The sequence below is a fragment of the Camellia sinensis genome, chromosome 2 (genome assembly GCF_055761805.1).
Source record: "Camellia sinensis isolate YWXY chromosome 2, ASM5576180v1, whole genome shotgun sequence".
Classification (NCBI taxonomy): Eukaryota; Viridiplantae; Streptophyta; class Magnoliopsida; order Ericales; family Theaceae; genus Camellia; species Camellia sinensis.
The window spans coordinates 219,072,538-219,093,590 of record NC_138962.1 but is presented as its reverse complement, the minus strand read 5'-3'; the positions used below and the strand labels follow the sequence as shown (position 1 = coordinate 219,093,590).

Genomic DNA, 21,053 nt, shown 5'->3' with positions numbered 1-21,053 from the left:
AAAAATGGGGAATAATGGGACTAGATTCTCACCCTTGAAGACCCTTTACAAATGATGCTCCAATGGCTCTCCTTGACTTGAATCCAACACCAAAACTTCAAAATCAGTCCCTTAGAACCTCAATTTCAAGAGGAAGGTGAAACACTAGGTGCTTGTGTGCAATAGTATGGACTAAAACACACACAAGAGTAATATAGAGATAGGATGTGTATGTAACTCAAACCCTAAAACCAGAGCTTGGTCTGTGTTTTTCTCTCCCTAAAATGTCTAACCAAGTGTCTAACCTAGCCACAAGAGAGAAGACCCTCTCTATATAGAAGCTTATTATCTTGTAAAGCTTACAAGACAAGCTTCCAAGAGAGAAATCCCTCCATACACGTGTATGGAGGGGAGCAAAAGCAAGACAGCTGTCTTAAAATATCTGCAAAAGCAGATGCACAGTAATCGGCCGGCCAAAAATACCATTTTGGCAAAAAAGAGTGCCGACCGGCAGAAAATAGTGCCGACCGGCAATAAAAAGTGCTGATGGAAGCAAAAACCAGCCGGTGGCCTCTAGCCACTGCCGGTGGTGGGTGGGGATGGTCTACAAGCCCTACCCTGCCTCTCAAAGGCAAGACACAAGTGTTTGGTGCAAAACCAGACACTAAACAGTCGAGTTCGGGGATCCTGAGGCAAGGCGCGCGAGCCAAGACCTCCGGGAACTCCAAACGAACACAAACATGGATAATCACCGAGTGTTCCAACGGTGACGTCCAAGTCTTTAGGACGGTCAAAAATGGGGTGTCTACAATATGTAGCCAACATTACCCTTCGCACTAATATACCCAATACTTGGTGATATTAGTGGATCAAGGCACTTTGCCCACGTCCTAGGACGTGCATGAACTTTGCTTATCTTAGAAGTGCAACCATCTTCTAGCAATGAAGCACTGAACTCCATTAAATTCCCCCTTACGCTTGAACATTTCCTCCACTATCTATGTATAAGAAGGGGTTGATACATCTCCAATGGCCAAACAAACCCTCTCTTTCATTGATTGAGCATATGAAGAAGTGTTAGACAATGATGACCAACCTCGAAAGAACCTTCATGCATTTGTTAGCCACATTTATTTGCCTCAATTTACACAAGTTATAGAAGCTTTTGCAGAATACAAACCTCTGAACCAAGAATTTGCAAAGATGGATCTTGGAAACTCTTCTTCTGCTCCAAAACTTTTTGCATAGGACAAGGCTGCTTCCTCTTCCTCTAGAAACATTGATGCTTGGTCAACACAGGCTCAACCTCAAATACGAGAGCAGATTCATCACAAAATTGTTGAATTCGATGATTTGTGCCTCTTTCTTCCTGATGCTCAGTGGTATACCTCTACATACCATTTGATTGCCGTAATTGTTTAGAGGACAACTTGTTTTCAGTGCGGTATACCTCCTTCCTGCCAACGGGGATAGTGCAGAAAACTCCTAACCCCATCAAAGCACTTGGATTCAGTCCTTCATTCTTGGTTGATAAGGCAAAATATTATTCTTCTGACTGGCTAGAGTGCATGAATGACCCCCAATTTTCTTCTTCTTTTGGGATAGACCCTTATGTACCCTCTCTCTCTCAAAATCCTAACTAGATGGAAGAATTGAAACTCACTCTCTTCGAGGGTCCAAATCTTCGAGGGTCAGTATTTCTCTTCTTACCAACCTCCAGTTCCTGTAACTGCATTTCAGCAGTGTAAGGCTCAGCTCTTGCTTGTCGCCTTCTCCCATTTGCCTTTTGAAGTACTTAAAGATGAGGTTTCTCACAAGGACTTCCTACGAACATGTGACATTGTGTCTCAAGGTCATGTTCTCAACCCCATAGCCCAAATAGAGCTCCACACCTTCTTAGACCAACTCCTTTTCCTACTCAACTGGCATAAAAATTCCTTGGCTGCCAGTGATTCATTGGATGAAATCATTGCCATTCAAATTCATACCCAGTACGAAGCAGAGAACCTTCTTGAAAAATATGATGCTTTCAAGAACAAGGACTTAGTGTATTGGGATGATATAGACATGGACGAGATGGAGTAGGCTTTGAAGGCAACGAAGTTTAAGGTGAAAGCTGAGCAGCTTTTTCATCAAATAAGAGCATACCAGCCGCAAAAACTGAGTCTAGATAGAATTGAAGATATGATAAAGAAAGAACACAAGTTCATAGAACATTGCTGGGTTAAATTCAATGAACTTGTTACTTTTTCCATTCCTTACTATTATGAAATTGAATTTGTAGCCAAATAGGCCCTCCTAATGTAAATGTTCATACATTAATAAGACTGGGTTTTTGACATTCCAATTTGCATCATCTGGTTTTCATATTCCAATTGTATGATCAATTTAATATGTCCTTATTCCTTGCTTTGTTCATATAATTTATACAAACAACAACTTCGAATTAACCAATCTTGCGTCAAAGCCTGGTTTAGGTGCTTTCGAAGCATGGAGTTTCTCTTTAAAGTAACAACATGTATCTTTAAAGGGCTTTGTTGTAACAGAAAGTCCAATAAAGTACTTTTATGTTTGGGTAAGCCCTTTGGTCTTTGGGATTTCCACATTGCTTGACCAAGTACTGACTTTGTAATACTTGCTTATTTTGAAATCCAAAAAGTCAAGCAAGAACCACATTCTAATCACAGATTATTACAAAGAATCCTTTGAAGGAAATTGCCTTTTATGAAAATCCCAAGAGAATACTTTCAAAACCTTCGAAGTAAACAAACCCCAGCTATACTTGAGTTTAAGGTATAAGATTGGCTTCGAAGCTAACTATCTACTTTCGAAGCTAAGCTGAGTATTTAAAAAAACTAGCTTTGAAGCCAACTCTCTATTTTTGAAGCCAAGCTAAGTATTTTGAAATGTGTTTCCCTCCTTCATAAGGCATTCATATACTTGTTCGAAGATAGCTCTCTTTCTTGTGTTTTAAGGGATTTTAAAAGAAAAGCTTTAATCACACATATGGGTCAAACTTGGGCTTATTTGACTCGCTATGTTAAATGGATAGTTTTGGACAGAAAGGTTTAAAACCCCATCTTCTCGCGCTTTACCTATTCACTTGTCCAAAATTCCCTTTTCACTCATATTGCTCTCGACTGTAATTTCTTACTCTTCTCACACTCATTTTATTTGCCCTCATTTCAAACCCTCACTAATGGCTTTTTCTTCCTCGAAAGTGCCGGTTATTGAGTGCATGAGGCCGTCTATGGCTTTGAAGAGGTGTATTAATGAAGAGATAGTTAAATTCAAAGCTGGTGGACCAAGTGCCATAGATGGACGTGTCTTTATCCCTCGCCACAATGCTTAGGAAGAATACGTCCATGGACCTATGTTCAGAGAAGCCCTTGTTTAGCTTTTTGCTTTGTATCCTCGTTTAGAGGATCACTACATTCTTTACGAAGGGGGTCTCGACTGGGAGAGCTAGAGGATGAACCGATCTCATCACAAACACCTTTCAAGCCTAGGACCTTTATTAGACATAAGTGGAATTCTATCCCAAACACATAAGCTCAATAGCTGTGAACACATAGAACATCAAAATGAGCTCTCATGCTCCATTCAAAACATCTCCACCACTTTGTCACTTCGGCGTAATCACACCATCAAGTCCTGAAAGTTTTGTTAGATTTTGGGTGAGCTAATGCCTAGTAGGAATACTATTAACAAAGTATGTAAAATGATTGAAATGCGTATGATAGGCACATGCCATGATAAAATCCATATTTTCCCTTTTAAAATCAATGATGCTCAATGCACAATTTTCATTAAAATCCTCCTTATCAACAATGGGGTGGTAAATACGCAACGACGTCCTAAACAAGAACCGCAATACCATACATACATATACAGATTTATATATTGAAAATATTCTCACATTCGTTAAATCTAAAAATGGTGGGGCGATACACAAAAACCTTTTCCCTTCCACATATGCTGACTCCTGAAACAGCAGGCTCGTGGATACCCAAAAATCATATTTTTCCACATTTGTCGACTCTTGAAACGGTGGGCTCGTGGACACCCAAAAACCTTTTCCCACATTCGTCTGGCGATAAGCTCAAGGTAGGGAAATTTGACACCTTGACTCCTCGAGCGGGTACCAATACAATACACAACTCTTTTTCAAAACCCGACTCTACTATCTGGACTCATGCGCCATTTACCCCCTTTTAGCATTTTCAAATATCCAAGAGATTGTACCATATCAAGAAATGAGATTATGTAATGTAATGCAATACATGAATTTGTAAATATTTCAATTGCCTAAGATTCATTCATTGGCAACATATAAATCTTAACATAGTTCATAATTAAGAACTTTCCAATTTCCACATTCCCAACAATACCCAACTTCCTTCATCACAATATAAAATTCCTTAATGTCTCAAAATTATTATTCATGCACCATTCCACTAAATATTAACCCAATTTCATTAATCAATGCCTAATTGAACAAAACTCCTTCTTTAAAGCAAAATCAAAACTAGGGTTAAACAAAATTTGGGGCTTTTCCCCCATTTGTATTTTAAAAACAAATATTCATCATCAATAACTTTTACCTCAATAGTTATTCAAAACCTTTCAAAATCTTAGACAAAAAATCTCTTTTGTGCATCAACATCCATTTCATCTAACACATTCATCTCATACATAACTAAGAAATTACCACATATAAGCCTCAAATCATAGATACACTAAGTTAAAAGTACCTCTACCTCGAGAATGGAGACAAGAAAGTAAGACCCAAGAAGAACTCTTCACGAAAACGCAATCCAATCTATGAAGATCACGGTCTCTACACAGGCTTCGCTTTTTACAAGAGATCTAGGCTTGATTCTTGATTCTTGGTGAGAAGAGAGATTTCTAGAGAGAGAAAGATAGGGTTTTGTGGAGCTAGGAAGAGAAAGAGGAAAAGAAAAGTGAGAAAAAAGAACAAAAATGGACTTTTTAATTTTGATGATCGTGTAGACCGCTTGAGCGGTCTTTCTACCACTCGAGCGACGAACTCAAGCTCTCAACATTACGGTTTATAGAGCAAAATACTGGTTGCCCCTTTTTCACCGCTCGAGCGGTAAAACCAATTGCTCGAGCAGTCACCCTGAAAACAGATTGTTACACAAGCTCAGTTCCTAAGGCACTCTCTACACATCAATCTTATTTTCATATGTAACTATTTAAGTTTACAATGTAAATAAGAAAATACCCCATTTGGATTCAAAGAAAAATACAAAAAATAAAAAATAAAAAATAAAATTAAAATCCTATTAAATCAAAAAGTGATTCCTCCAATTTTAATACAAAAATAATTTTCTGGCTGAAATTTCTAAGTTTGATGTTAAAGTAAAGGGGTTAATACTTCGTAGAAAAATCCCATAAAATTAAATTAGACTATTTAATATACAAGGAATAATTACCGCAAAAATTATTTTCAAAATTGTAAGTTTTGAAAAATCTAATTTTTACACTTGGAAAATTTTCAGAATAAGTTCAATTTTTTACAGAAAACCTTTTTAATATAATTATCTCTATACAAAAAGAAATTAGGGTCGGGTCTCAACTCGTGCCGCTACATCGTCAGTGTGATAACCACACATAGGACAAGAAGCATTGACAGTCAAGCCTCTTTTCATTCTCAACTCATTAGTTAAAAGCCTACCAAGAAGGATTAAACAAAAGAGTTTTTGTGGAACTTTTAGTTTCCAAGCCCATTCCGAGTCCAAATCCGTGTTATCTGCCACCTGGTTAGAAGGAATTTTATAGGCAGCCACAAAAGAGAAGCCTCCCCCAATGGACCCCTTCCAATGAGGAGTATTAGAGAAGATAACAAACCGAGGTAAAATGACTTTATGTACACAACATAGGGCAGAACTAGGAATTTTAGAACTCAAATAGTTCATGTCCCAATTGCCCTCCTCATCCATAAGTTTGTCCACAGTTTTAGAAGTCATAAATAAACAATTTGTCTGTATTATTGCTACTCACATTCACACAATCAACCTTTTTGCCTCACGATTTTTTTTTTTATAAAAATAAATAAACAGAACAATAATAAAAAAACAAAAAATAATTAAGTAAATCTTAACTACAAAGAACAAAGAACCCCAAAGTCAACAATTCCCCACACTTCTCGTCTTCCATGCACTACACGAAATAATGGTTTTAACGACGGTTTTTAAAACGTCACTTTTGTAATATTTAACGACATTGTATAAACGTCGCATTTCTTTAAAATTAAAACGACCCCGTGTAATAGAAGGCATTTAAATATCTAAACCCCCCCTCTCTCTTTTCAAACCCTTGTTTTGTATATGAGGAAGCCGATCGACTCACTCACTCTCTCTCTCTCGCGCTCTCTCTCTCTCTCTCGCGCTCTCTCTCTCTCTCTCTCTAAACCCTAATCTCGCTCTAAGTGATTCATCTCAGTGATTTCGATTCATTTCAGAGAGGGGATAAGAGATTCATCAGTTTGTCGCTCGCTCTTCCTCTCTAAATCCTCTCTACGGATTGAAGTTCAAGCTCCATTGCAGATCTCAGTACATGATCTCTCTCTTCATATGAGACCTGTACATACATTGATGTGGTATTTGAGTTATCGTTCAGATCTTCATGAGCTTTATCCTGATTAGGCTCCATCATCTACAAAGGTGAGCACCACCGTCTCTCTCTGAAGCTCTTCCTTCTCGATTTTGTTGAGTTAGATGTTGATTTGGTTGATTTTCGTTTGTGCAGATCAAGGCATCGAGAGAAGGCATTGAGAGGAGGCAGAAAGGTTTAGATCTATACCTCCTTTTTCTCTCTCTCTCTTGTTAATCTGAAGGCTTTCGATTTGGTTGTTGCTCCATTTTATGCCCAAATGATTAAATCCCTATATTTTTCATATAGACGGATTTGATTTCATCGGTTGAGTTTGGTCCAGCCACTGTATATATAACTGTTGCAGTGCACAAAAAGAAATGTTATGACAAATGTTTAGCTAATTTTGCATAAATTTGATGGACTAAAATTTGAAACCAGGGCAGAGTCAGGATTTTTGTCAAGGGAACTCTTAGTAGAAGTTTATAACTATATATAATTATTTTTTTCTTAATTGAAAATTGAAAGAAGTAAATATTTTGGAGTGAGATAATAGAAACTAAAAACACAATTCAACATAATGTAAACACAAATCAACAAATAAGTAAACTCAATAGTTCAGTCCCTAAATAAAATTTACAAAATTAAACCTGCAAAATGAGTGGAACAGGATGCAGCCAGCAGAATAGATAAATATCTGCTAAGTAGGTTTTTTAACATTGTGGAGGAAAAAAAAAAAATGCAACAAAAATCAGTTTTGAAATGGCGCCCAAACTGGTACCCTACCCAAACCGAGCATTGTGCTTTGCCCTAGAAAAATTCCTCTGAAAATGGCTTCGATTTTCTTCGATTAAGGGCTTGTGATCTTCACTACACACACTGCTGCAACAGTTGCTGATTGGAATTTTGGAACTCAAAAATATATATCTGGCTCAGAAAACACTTTATCTTGAAGTTGAATGAAATGGAAACTGAGAAGGATAAATAAGCAACTTTTTAGTTGGAAAAAAGTACCAATTCAACATTTTGTGACCTTGTTTGCTTACTCTAGGCAAGAAATGATTTTAACTGGTAAGGTACTAATTACAATTCGAAGAGTTCCATGCGTGGAAATAATAATGTGGATGGAGTCATGGGGAAAATGACTCGTACATTCAACACTAGTAAATAGGGAACATGATACAACGTTTGATGCATCTCGATATATTTATTGAATTCAACTCAAAAAATCCAAATAGATAGCATACCCTGTCTTTTTGAACTAATATGTTCACTGTTTAAAAGTATATAATGGATTGGTGCAATTATTTTAATAGCATAACTTATAAATTATATTTTGAAGATTGCCAGACATTGTGCACTATCTACTAAAATCATATACTTAGCAGCTGAATTTAAGTTCAAGGTCATTTGATATACTAAATGGTAAGGGCATAATTGTTAAAGGGACACACCTAGTTCCCAAAAGGCTTAAGGCTTGTGATCATCACTACACACCGCTTTTCAATACTCATTGACTTCATGGATTGTCTTCAGCCTAGAGACCGAAAGGTCTTCTCTGGCTTCACTATAGCAGAGGTTATATAGAGCTATTTTTTCATTCGTTTCCTTTATGTGGATCTTATTTACTGAAATTCAAAATTTGTTTCATCATTATAGTCTATTGAATCGATGATGAAATGTTGTGGGAGAGTTATATCAACTGTTAAGTTTGATGCATTACTGGTGTTTGTTACTGATGAATATTTAATTTTCATCAAATGAATGTTGAGAATTTGGAAATTGATTTGATAGACATTTAGAACCTTTTGTGGAATAAACTTCAGTTGTCCTGGATGTTGACAGCTTTTATGTTTACCCTTTAGGCCGTGGTCTGTTGAGAAAGAAAAGGAACAGGTTAGAAATGCCATTTGCTGGAAAACTGGCAGCCTTTATCTCTGTGTGCTTGTCTTGGTGTACTTTAACCAGAAGCTTACTGATGTAGGAATAGCTAAAGTTCTTATAGTATGTAATTAAGTTTTCATGGTCTAACCAAATTTTCATGTTTTTCCTGAAGGTATTGGTTGTGCTGGTGAGAGCGATAGAGGAAAGAGACCCATGGTGACGAAGATTAAAACAGATAAAAGTGATGTGACTATCTTGACATCTGACAATTCGAAGAATGAAGATCCTTGTATGTATTGCAAACCGTACTGCATGAAGAAAATATGCCACCACCAAAGTTGAAACATAATCAGTTTACAACATGCTTGTCTATGGTTGATTATATATATATAATTCCATGACAAGGTTCTAATTCTTATTGAAAAACTTCACATAATATGGAAAAGAACAATCTTTCTACTGTTTCTTGAGGTGAGAGACTAGTGTACTTGTATAATGGATGGATGTTTTCCCTAATGCCTCAGTTGTAGGGAAAGGCTCAAAGAGCATTACTAATTCCTGGTTGTTTCATCTTCGCCAGTGGACATATTGGATGACATGTTGGCTGGTGTAAGATGGACTATGAAGGAGTATTTGAAACATGGAGAGAATGATTACTATCCACCTCTTCCTAATGGGCACAGGCTTTTCTTGCATGATATAAGACGGGTAGCTGTACCTGCAGCTGTTGCTATGGGTGAGGAAGGCGATATGGTTGTAAGTCTTCGAGGCCCCATTCTACTTTTCTTGCCAGTTAATTTATCAATTCATATTTAGTGCCATAAATTTGGGGGTAAAAGTCACTCAAAACTAATGGGGATAGAAACACATTGATTTGTGAAAGAGAAAATTAGAGTCTGTCATCTTAAACAGTTCCATTACTTAAATGATAGAAATGAGTTTATTCCTGAACTTTCCAATAGAGATACATAAAGAGTTTTGTTGTTCTAATACGACAACAAACTAAATTCTATTTGTTTCCCTATGTAGCTTTTGGTGACTGTTAAAGAGTTTGGGATGTAATGGGACGACTTTGTTCCTTTGTCTTCCCCATGTTTGATGCTATTAATGGACAATAATAACTTGCCTATGCATGCACTATTAATTGTTTATTTTGTGTTCTTTTTTTATGTGCAGTTGGTTACTGGAAAAGGCCATGAAACATACCAGATAGAAGGTGATAAAAAATTCTTTGATGGCCGTGAGGAGTGTAGGGAAGCATTGCAGTATGTTGATGAGCTTCACCAAGCTGGAATTGACACGAGTGAATTCCTATAGCAGTAAGTTTTCTCTCTCTTATATTGCTTGCCAGGAGATTTTTGAGTCTCAATTATTGGTATACCGAAAAGAACCACCTGTTTTTTGTGAGTAGCTCTATGTAGTGCAAAAAGAACAGATTTGATGCTTAACATGCTTGGATAGTCATGTCAATTCTTTTCTATATAGAAAAGAATTTATACAGATATAGAAAAGAATTTATACAGATGTGTAATGAAGCAATGAAAAGAAAGTCAAATTTAAAAGAAAGTCAATTCTTTTCTATATGTAGTGCAAAAAGAACTCTCTCTCCCATGCTTGTCACCTTCCATAGCCCCACATTTCCCAATGCACAACTCTCTGTCTCCCACGCTTGTCACCTTCCATGGCTGAGTAGGAGCACTGCCGATCGTCTCCCTATGCTGTGCCACACACGTCTCCTTGGTCGACCAAACCCAAACACACCCATGGTCGAAGCATCACCCTCCTATGGTCGTGCAATACTCTGATGGTTGAAACATCACCCTCTATGGTCAAACACTATTGGCCGAACACATCCATGGCCGAACATGCAGAAACTTGCAACCTCTTATGCATCCACGTCCGCCGTTGTTGAAAGACTCTCATGGTTAACCCTGGTCGAACAAGACCCATCTTCCATGGCCGAGCTCCTATGACTGAAACTAACATGGCCGAAACACTCCACTGAAGCTTCAAGACCGAACCTCTTTTTGGCCGAAGCTCCCAACATTGATTTCCATGGCCGATCCCCTGGCCGAAACACCCTTGGCCGAAACACGTAACAACTTCCATGGTCGAAACACTTCTTTTGCCGCAACGCTGCTGCAACTCCCTTGATTGAAGCCCTACTCTCAGTCGAACAAAACCATCCATGGGCTAGAGACTCCCATGTTCTAACACCACCTATGGTTGAAAACCACCTCCATGGCCTGTGACACCCATAAAATCGAGACCAACGATCTCACCAAAGTTTAGGAAATATCTCACCAATAACGGGTATTGTTCACACGCTAGAAACCATCTTCAGAACAACCAAACAAACACTTGATCCAACGTGAACACTCAACATCAAAACTAGATACAGAACACAACCTAAACAAGTGAATGAACTAAGGAGAAAGAAGAGAGGGAAAAAAAACACTAATGTTGTGTTTGGCTAGGGTATATGAGGAGGGATTTGGAATGAGAAATGAAAAATGTAGATGAAATGTGAATAAAATATACCTATATTTCATATAATTTCACATATCTTTTTCCTTTCCCTTTTCAAATTCCTTCTCAAATCTCCCAACCAAACACTTGTAAGGGTTCAAAATTATTGAAAGAGAATAAAAGTAAAACACAGAGTGAAAACTAGGCCAGTTGATTGCCATGGCCAAAAGACGGTGGCCAGACATCCAACGGTGAGACCGGGGAGGAAGTTTTTAGAGAGAAAAGGAGAAGTTTTTTACAAATAAAATTCTAAATAGGTAAGCTGCACTTAGAAAGGTATTTCTCCTTTAGGACTTTAACCCCAAAAGCAATCCCCAATATTCATGCTTTAAAGTATTAGAATCAAAACTTTTCATATCATTCTAAATTAATTTCTTACTATGCCGTTAATTTGGACCATCACATAAATAATATCACGTGTGCTTAGTGGATATTTGAGATTTGTTTATCAATGTTTTTTTTTTTTGTGTGCGCATATTTTGGTCTTTAATGATTTTTTTTAAATTCAAAAAATTTGGGGTTTTTACATTCAGCTTGATGAGACGAATTGAAAAATTAAAAAAAAAATTCTAGAAAAAATCAGAAAAAAAAACAAAAATAAGAAAAAAATATTGGATTTTTTTAAAGCTTATTTTGGCCTTTAATTTATTTTTTTTAGAATTTTTCAAAAAAAAAAAAAAGAACTTTTTAGATACGTCTACACAATAGGGACCAAAAGAAAGGACATAATTTTTTTAAAAAAAATGTCACTAAAGATAAAAAAGAAAAATTACAAAAAAAAAAAATATATATGTGACTTACATAGAAGTTCCCAAATTATATAAATAGAAAATAAAGTATATCTGAATGAGCATTTGTGCATAGATATAATGATTTAGCTTATATGTATTGTAGGAGGGGAAAATTACCTGTCAGTAGAAGGCTAAAAGAATATTTATAAATTACTGATAAACTTTACAAATATTAACTTGTAAAATGATAACTTTTTATATCAACAAGTAATTAATTTTTAAGTTTTACACTGAACAAAGAGACCAAAGAGCACCACTTAAGTGAAAACGCAGGTAGTTGTCAAAGGCGTCCACTCATAATCTTCTTTGGCATAAGTTGCTGAACTCTTTTTAGAGACTTCGACATATGCGGACTTTTCATTACTCCCTCTTGTTGTTTCAGAAAGCTGATACATGTCAACAGTGACGCAAAATTGTACGCCACTTTCATAAAAACCAGAGCTGACAATGCAAAAATTTTTACCGTTCAAAGGCACCATAATGTTTACCGTTTCATGCTCTACATTCCCAGATGGAGACACAAGTCCACGTACTTCATAACTTTGCAATTCCCTCTTGTCTACATCGAAACGGTAGGCCGCAAGAGCAGATTCTTTTGGCGAGGAGAAAGCATACCATAAACCAGCAAATAAGTTGGCCTCGTCGATGAAGGGTAACATTTTCATTTCCTCACCACCCAATGAATCCATATCCTTCCAATTATCTTTCTTACTACTCTCAGCACCGAACGTGTTCATTTTCTCATCACCCAATTTTCCCATATTTATCCCATCATCTTTTTTACCATGCGATGATGTCCAATTATTTTCCTTGACATGATAGATAAAAATTCCTTTACGGGTTGAAAATATAAGTAAATTGCTGACGATGGCATATGAGAGGACCTCATACTTATGCTGCCACCCTTTACTAGCAAAGGGAAACTGATCGAGAACGGTCCAAGACTTACTTTTAGGCTCAAATTTCTCAAGATCACATGAGGCAAGGTTAGAGCTAAGGACATAAAATATATCACCTATAGGACCCAATACTATTGGCCTGAATTTTGCCTTTTTCATAGGAGGTCCATCAAGAACATCATTCTCGGGGTGGTTGGTGTCAAAGACATAGCAACGCTCAGAAAATTTTCCTTGTTTTCCTCGGGACTGGTTTTCACCCCCAAACATATAAATTTTGCCATCAAAATGGACAAAACTCATAAAGCCTGGATACGATTCGTATGGTAACCTGAGCAGAGGTTCAGGTAACGTTAGAAGATCCTTCGTTTCCTGGCTGGAAGACTCCCCCTCAGAGCTCAAATTCAAGTCAGAAAGGTTAATCCTATGAAAGGAATGACTGTACTTCCCTACACTGTACATGAAGATCAAGTAGAGGTTACCTTCTGCTTCGGACAGCTGAGAGCAACTCTTTTTTTTTCTGAACAGCGACCAACTCTTTTTTTTGAACGGCGACCTACTCCCCTCCATGTTTAATTAGACCTAACAAATGTCCTGAGAAACACAACAACAACCAAAGTTAAACGAGTAATGTTAGGAATCATGAAAAAAATATTATGAAGATGATTATGAAATATTTTGGACAAATTAAAAACACTCTTTCGAGATTTGATAAAAATACAGATTTTCCCTTGAGGTTTGAGAAATTACATCCCGCCCCCTGAGGTTTATAATTCCATAACAAATTGTCCCCTGAGATTTTTATTTTCATACAGATTCTCCCCCTAATTTGTTATGCAAATTTGACCTTCAGGGGGCAATTTGTAATTTCTCAAACCTCAGGGAGGAATTTGTATTTTCACCAAATCTCGAGGGGGGTGTTTGTAATTTGCCCAAATATTTTTTACTTTTTGATTACACATACAATAAAACACCACATTAATCAAAGGATGAAAAAATTTCATGATGCATTTCATGATTTTTTTTCATGATCCTACTATTATTCAGTTAAACATCCGCTCATGATGTGATTACGTAAAAAGTCCGTACACATATATCTAGAAACTAAAAATAAAATTAATTAAAAATAAAGATTTTGAAGATTTAATTTTCCAAGAGCAAAACAAATTTATAATTTTAATTATTAATATTTGTAAAATTTCTAAAGTAATTATTTTTTTAAAATCTCACTAAAATTTCATTGATGTGACATTTCTTTAATCAAAATCTAAAGGGTAAATTATAAATACACCTTCTAAGATTTGTTTAAAATATGAATTGCTCCTGTGGTTTGGGAAATTATAAATATCTTCTTGTCATAATTTTTTATTTAACAGAATTAATTGAAAAGGAAATTTTCTAACTGTTCATCTATACAATAATAAAATTATTTAAATTATTAATTTAAATAAAATTTTAACATTATTAAAAATTATTAATTAACTTGATGATTTATTAATAAAAGAACCTATTTATTATGAAATTAAAAACTTTAGGGGTATAATGTAATTTGTAAAATCACAAAAAATAATTTGTAATTTAAATAAAACTCAGAAGGTGTGTTTGTAATTTATCCAAATCTTAAAGTATGAAGTTTTGATATGTAAGTAATCCATTTCCTTACATTCAAGTTCCCTGAAAATCTATTTTCCGCTACCAATTTCAGTTGGTAGCTCGAAAATAGGAAGACTTGAATGGCCCGAGTTCAAAACGATGTCGTTTTGAATTTTTTTTTTCTCGTTTTTCTAAAGATGAAGAAGGTGAAGTTGAAGAAGAAAAAGAGACAAGAGAGAGAGGGAATCAACATGTCATCTTCAACAACATCAACACAGAGAGCGACATCAACAGAGAGAGAGAGAGAGAGAGAGAGAATCAACATCTTCATTAACACATCATCATCATCAACAACAACATCTTCATCAACATCATCATCATCAACAACATCCTCATCAACATCATCATCATCATCATCATCATCAACACATCATTATCATCAACAATTTTATTTATTTTTTCCTTTATCTTCAGATCCAGATCTACTAAAAAAAAAAGTAGAGAAAACAGAGAAGGCGATCAACGATATTCACCGGCACCGCCACCGACAGAGAGAGAGAGATGCCGCCATCACCATCGATCTTCCTTCTCTAACTCCTCCGCCATCAACACCATCGCCTCTTCTCTCTTCCTATTTTCTTCTCTCTCTCTCTCTCTCTCTCTCTCTCTCTCTCTCTCTCTCTCTCTCTCTCTCTCTCTCTCTCTCTCTCTCGTCTCTTATCTTCCCTTTGTATGTATTTCGAAAGCAAGAAAAAGAAAAGAAACTTTTTGGACCACTAACATGAGATCTTAAGTCAGTTTGGAGCTGTAAGAACCTGAATTTTTGGACAATTAATTAGTGTGTTAATCATAATATTAAAGTAAATTCATAGTGATTATTAAATTATTAAATTATTATGTTAATAGTATCATGATTAATACCAATATTAAATTTCTTTAAATAAAATTATTTATCTTTCTATGATTAAATTTTTGTATCTAAACATAGTTGTGGACACTAATGAGTTAAATAAATAATAACCAAGTTGGTTAGAGGATAGGAATTAAAAAAATAATAATAAATAATAAAAAAAAGGTTAGATTTGTTGTTTTGGGCAGAACATATTTCGGCTGCCTATCTTTCCTATAAAGCTGCTGTCAAGGCATGCCATGGCATGCAAGCATACTCTAATCCTCCAAGCCTACTCTTGTAGATGATATTTCCCAAGCCAAGAGAAAAAAACAAATTAATTAATTAAATAAAATAAAAATAAAGATGGCCTCCAAGCTCCTATATATAGTGCATTATTCACCCCTTTTTCATCTCTGCGGCTAAGGAAAGAAAAAGAGAGGAAGAGTAGAAAAGAAAAGAAAAAGAGAGGAAGAAAAGAGGGTCCTTGGTGGTTATCAATTCAAAACAAGTTTTGAGGATTGTTTGTAAAAGTTCTTGAGGAAAGAATACTCAACCTCTATCCTCCCTTAGATATTTTTTTTTTTTTTTACTAAATCTATATATAAAAAATATGCAAGAGTATTCATTGTTAATACACAATAACTCAATGCATGTTGATAGAATGATGATCTTATGATTATATGATTTCTATCCTTCTTGCAAGTATAGATTAGAGGGTCTAGTTAATGATTTTTCTTCTTATGTGCTCAAATATTCTCTATTGTTTGAATTAATCTTGCATGCTTATGAATTTGTGTTTATTCTTTATAAATATTATTTTCATCTATTCCCTGTCACCACTAATGAAAGTAAATATGAAGGATTAGAGTTTCACATGGGAATAGTAGCACACTATAAGAAAAAACACATTTGGAGACTAAAAATTTTTAGTCGCCAAAAGTCAATTTTTAGTCGCCAAAAGTTGATTTTTAGTTTCCCCAACTAAAGTTTTTAGTCGCCGGGAGACTGTCGGGAAAGGTATTGACGACTAAAAAACTTTTAGTGGCAAAAAAGCAAGTCTTTAGCGAACAAAACTTTAGTCGCCAATAGTCAATTATATTTTTTAAATTATACATTTACCGACCAATGTTTTAATCGCCAGTAATCAATTATATTTTTTTAAATTATACATTTACCGACCAATATTTTAATCGCCAATACTTAAGGAATCGGCGACCAAACCTTTTAGTCACTAAAAGCTCATTCGTGAAAAATAAAATATTACACTCACTAGCTTCTCATTTGCTTTTGTGGAGATTCGAACCATCAACCTCCCACACCATAAACCTTATACAACATACTCTATCCACTACGTCTCTATAACACCATATAATTATATATGCAACATATATTATTTATATACTATATAGACCCGTATTAATATAAAATATATATATATATATATATATATAAATAATTATTTTTTATTGAACATAATTTATGTAAAAATAAATTATTTACTAGAAAAAAAAAGAGACCACATTTGGCGACAAAACATAATTTTAGTCGCCAATTCTATACTTTTGGCTATTAATTATTTTTTAGTCGTTAAAAAATTTAATTCTTGCGCTAAAATTACCACTTTTGGCGACTAAACTTCCTTTTAGTCGCCAAAAAGCCTCACTTTTGGCTACTAAACATCCTTTTAGTTGCCCAATGCCTCACTTTTGGCTACTAAATTATTTTTAGTCACCAAAAAGCCTCACTTTTGGCTACTAAAATTTTTTTAGTCGGTAAAAGCCTCACTTTTGGCTACTAAAATTTTTTTAGTCGGTAAAAGCCTCACTTTTGGCGACCAAACATCTTTTTAGTCGACCAATGGCTCACTTTTGGCTACTAAATTTTTTTTAGTCGCCAAAAAGCCTTACTTTTGGCTACTAAAGTTTTTTTAGTCGGTAAAAGCCATATATGGGCGACCAAACAGATTTTTAGTTGCCAAAATCTATACTTTTGGCTGCTAAATTTTTTTAGTCGCCAAAAATCTTTACTTTTGGCTATTAATATTTTTTTAGTAGCCAAAACCTATACTTTCAGCGACCAAAGGTGCTTTTTTAGTCGCCAAAGATGCTTTTTCTTGTAGTGCCAAGAAATAATTTTTATGGTCTTACGTATGATTTAGGGTGAATACAAAGTGTGTTTTTCACAAAATAATGAACTTTCAGCAAAAACAGATTTTTAATCCGTTTTGAATAAACCCAAACAAACTCATGAGAACACTTCTATAAAATTTGAAACTACTAGAGTTAGTTTAACATGTTTTCATGGTGCTAGAATATAAAAAAAAAAAAAATTATTTGACAACGTTTCGTGGCCAAAGCATATTTTTAACTTCATTGCTGTTTGAAGGCAGTAGCAATGATGACTTTACCAGGTCACCGTTTATTCTACAGAATGAATTTTCAAGTAATTCAAATTGTAAAAGTTATATTTTTAAGTTACTTTTCAAGTGCCGCTGGTTTCATAATTTTTTATTAAGCATTGAGAGAGAAACGTCAATTTTTCCAAAATGTGACAGAATCTATCTAGTTTTCTTAAAAAAAAATTATTTGACCATCTTTCATTGGGTTTCAGTCTTCAAACTCTTCTGGAAATATGTTCTCAACTCAAATATCTAGCAAACCGTTCTGACCATACCTCTTTTTGACACCGTTTGAGGCCCCTTTTTATTTTTCAAACATAGATCACCTGTGCTGGAAGTTAATGTAACTCACTATCCCAAAAAAACCAATTTTCTTCCAAAATTTATTTCTCCATTTTAAAATCGTTTTTAGCCCTGATATTCTTCTCGAAATATTTTCCTAACTCAATAAACTAGCACTAGTTAAAATATTGTAATGGTTGAACTTCGTTTGGTTTGGGTTTCATATTTTTTTGTCAGACCATACAATGCTGAAAGAAGTAGTGTGTGAATTCCTAAGAAACTTTGTGATGAGTCCTAAGACATTCTGTCATATCCATTTTGGTTGCCATACATGATTGTGTTGTGCTATATAAACATTATGACACTGTGGTTTTCAAACTAAAACTCATACATGCATGAAAATGTGAATTAGACAAAGTAAAGAAAAACGAAATTGAACAGATGCATTAAAGTTTACAAGTGATAGGGTGAGCCCGGTTTAGAATCTGGCGCAAGTGAGTTGTGAACCCTAACATGGCACAGGAAGGTATTTCGGCTCTTATTGGTGTAGGCGATATAAGGTTGGTGGTGCGGGTGTCACAAGATAGATCGTTCCCTTGGGGCAGACCGTGATGTCACAACTCGGGTATGTAACCTTGGTGCGTGGGCGTCCTTGGTAGTTACAGCAAGTAACATTGGAATATTTGACCAAGGGAGAGTTAGAATTGCTCGTGGCCATTGCTTAGCCATTTAGTGGAAATAGTGTTCCGCTGGGAGTTACTTAAATTTATCTGATAAACTAAATCTATGTGAAATTCTGCATTCATGGCTACATTCCATAGAGGAGAAGAGAAAGCCTGAGCAGTAGAGGTAGGCTTAGTAGTAGAGAGATCAAGAGGAGAGGAAGTAGTAAGATGACAGGCTTTGGACCGAGTGATCATAGGATGTGTGTTAAGGGTAGGCACAGAAGGGAGGTTAGGAAGATGAATAGTAATTGATTGAATAGGAATAGGAAAACTAGGGATAGGAGAGACAGGAGAAGGACTGATAGGAGCTGCAGGAACAAAAGCTGGAGATAGACAAATAGATGTAGGTGGTGGTGAGTAGAAGGCACAGATATAGAGGGAACTAACACTGATGGAATAGGAACAGAAGAAGAAAGGGAAGGAATAGGAGAAGAGCTAGGAAGAATAGGAGAAATAGGGCTAGCAGAAGTAGAAGCTGAAGGGATTTGAAAGAAAGATTGAATGGTAGACAAGCTAGAAGAGTGGGACGAATTAGCAGCATAGGGAAAACAAGTTTCATTGAAAGTAACATGTCTAGAGGAAAATCTTTCCTGAGGTAGGATCCAAACACCTGTAGCCTTTGACAATAGAGTGATAGCCTATGAACACACAAGGGACAGACCTTGGAGCCAATTTGTGAGCTGTATAAGGCCTAAGCCATGGAAAACACTGACAACCAAAGACTTTAAGGAAGGCACAATCAGTTAAAGTTTTAAAAAGCAACTCAAAAGAAGACTTATGACCAAGAGACAAACTAGGCAATCTATTGATAAGAAAGACTGCAGTAGCCATAGCCTCAAACCAAAATTGAAGAGGAACCGAGGATTGATACAACAAAACAATAGCAGTCTCAGTGATGTGTTGATGTTTTCTCTCAGCTACTCCATTTTGCTCAGGAGTATATGGACAAGTAAGATGATGAAGAATACCATTAGTAACAAGATAATCATGCATTTGATTGTTAACAAATTCAGTCCCATTATCTGTTCTTAAAACTTGTAATAAAGTAGAAAACTGAGTTTCAGCATAAGATTTGAAATGTAAGAAAGTAGAAAACACTACACTCTTAACATGAAGAGGATATATCCATGTAAATCTGGTAAAATCATTAACAAACAACAAGTAGTATTTATAACCAGAAGTAGAAGAATTAAAAGGTCCCCACACATCACTGTGAACAAGGGAAAAAGGTTGTTTAATAGTAGTACTTGACAATTTGGAAGGCAATCGGTGGACCTTAGCAACACTACATGGAGTACAAACAAAGTTCTGGTATTCCTTATTCCTAAAAACAGTAGGGAGATGCTTGGCAACATGAATTTTAAAGGAGAGGGATGACCAAGTCTTTGATGCCAAACAAGTAATGAAACTTGTGATTGAGTGAGATGAGCCTGAGGTGAAGATGCAGGTGTGGAGACATCAAAGTGATACAGACCATTCACATTAAATCCTTTATGCAGTATTTGGCTCGTATGTTTGTCCTGAATAAAAACTGAATCAGCATCAAAAGTAACTGAACAATTATTGTCTTTGGCTAATTGGTGAACAGAAAGTAGATTTGAAGCAATATGTGGAGTATAAAGAAGATGATTAAGTTTAAAGGAGTAGTGAGGAGTTGGTAACAAACCCTTACCAGTGTGCTGTATAGGAACAGTTTGTCCATTACCTACAGTGATCTGATCTTGACCTTGATATGGTTGATAGAGTTGAAGATTGGTGAAATTATTGGTAATGTGATTTGTGGCTGCGGAATCAATGTACCAAGGAGTGGGAGAAGCAGATGAAGAAGAGGATTGAGCACTTGTGACTGAATAAGCTCTTGGTTGAGACACAACATTAGGAGAGGATTTGAATGTAGATGTTGAAAGTTAGGATCCATTCGCTACCAACAATCAAAGGCACTATGATTATAACCTCCACAGATCTAACAACCATTACTGTTTGAATGATAGCTATTTCCTCCATATCTACCTCTGTTAGGCCTATTATTAAACCTTCCACCTCTGTTTCGACCTCCTCTATAACCATGAGATTGACCATGACCTCTGTAACCTTGAGGATTTGTGAAATGTGATCTTAAAGCTTGAGGATAAGATTGTGAATTTTCAAAACCTTTGGTTATAGCATATGCTACTGGAGAGTCATGAACAACAATTTTAGCTTTATTCTCAATATGAATTTCTTCAGAACTTAAAGAGTGAACATAGATCATCCATTGTAATGGATTCCACTCGAGCACGTATGGTTGTTTTGAGAGCATCATACTCCTCTGGTAAGCCATTCAGAGTTAAGATCACAAGATCTTCATCATCAATCATTGATGAAGCAAGTCGAAGCTGATTTGAGATCTCTTTGATTTGAGTCAGATATTCACTCATGGTAAAACCTTTTTTCGTAACAAACTGCAACTTATTCTTCAATTGATGA

At 35.7% G+C, this 21,053-nt stretch overlaps 2 protein-coding genes across 5 annotated transcripts in view; one reads left to right on the top strand and one right to left on the bottom strand.

Moving 5' to 3' along the window:
- Positions 1-6,309: 6,309 nt before the first annotated feature.
- Positions 6,310-15,121, top strand: LOC145820650 (UDP-N-acetylmuramoyl-L-alanyl-D-glutamate--2,6-diaminopimelate ligase MurE homolog, chloroplastic-like). 4 transcript variants are annotated; one of them, XM_082917036.1, is made up of 6 exons: positions 6,316-6,668; positions 6,754-6,793; positions 8,654-8,770; positions 9,062-9,237; positions 9,658-9,800; positions 14,765-15,121. In XM_082917036.1, exons 3-5 carry the CDS (start codon positions 8,695-8,697, stop codon positions 9,796-9,798), a joined length of 393 nt encoding a protein of 130 aa, XP_082773162.1. In that variant the 5' UTR covers positions 6,316-6,668; positions 6,754-6,793; positions 8,654-8,694; the 3' UTR covers positions 9,799-9,800; positions 14,765-15,121. The 4 variants fall into 4 exon arrangements, with proteins under 4 accessions (XP_082773161.1, XP_082773162.1, XP_082773164.1 ...); XM_082917038.1 differs by lacking the exon at positions 14,765-15,121 and adding an exon at positions 14,488-14,692; XM_082917037.1 differs by lacking the exon at positions 14,765-15,121 and adding an exon at positions 12,184-12,315.
- Positions 11,974-21,053, bottom strand: part of LOC145820648 (uncharacterized) — a 38,064-nt gene continuing 28,984 nt past the window's right edge. Inside the window, exon 2 of the mRNA XM_082917033.1 lies at positions 11,974-13,291. Within this exon, the coding sequence (XP_082773159.1) occupies positions 12,059-13,267 (1,209 nt within the window). The 5' untranslated portion in view covers positions 13,268-13,291 and the 3' untranslated portion in view covers positions 11,974-12,058. The remainder of the gene's footprint in view (positions 13,292-21,053) is intronic.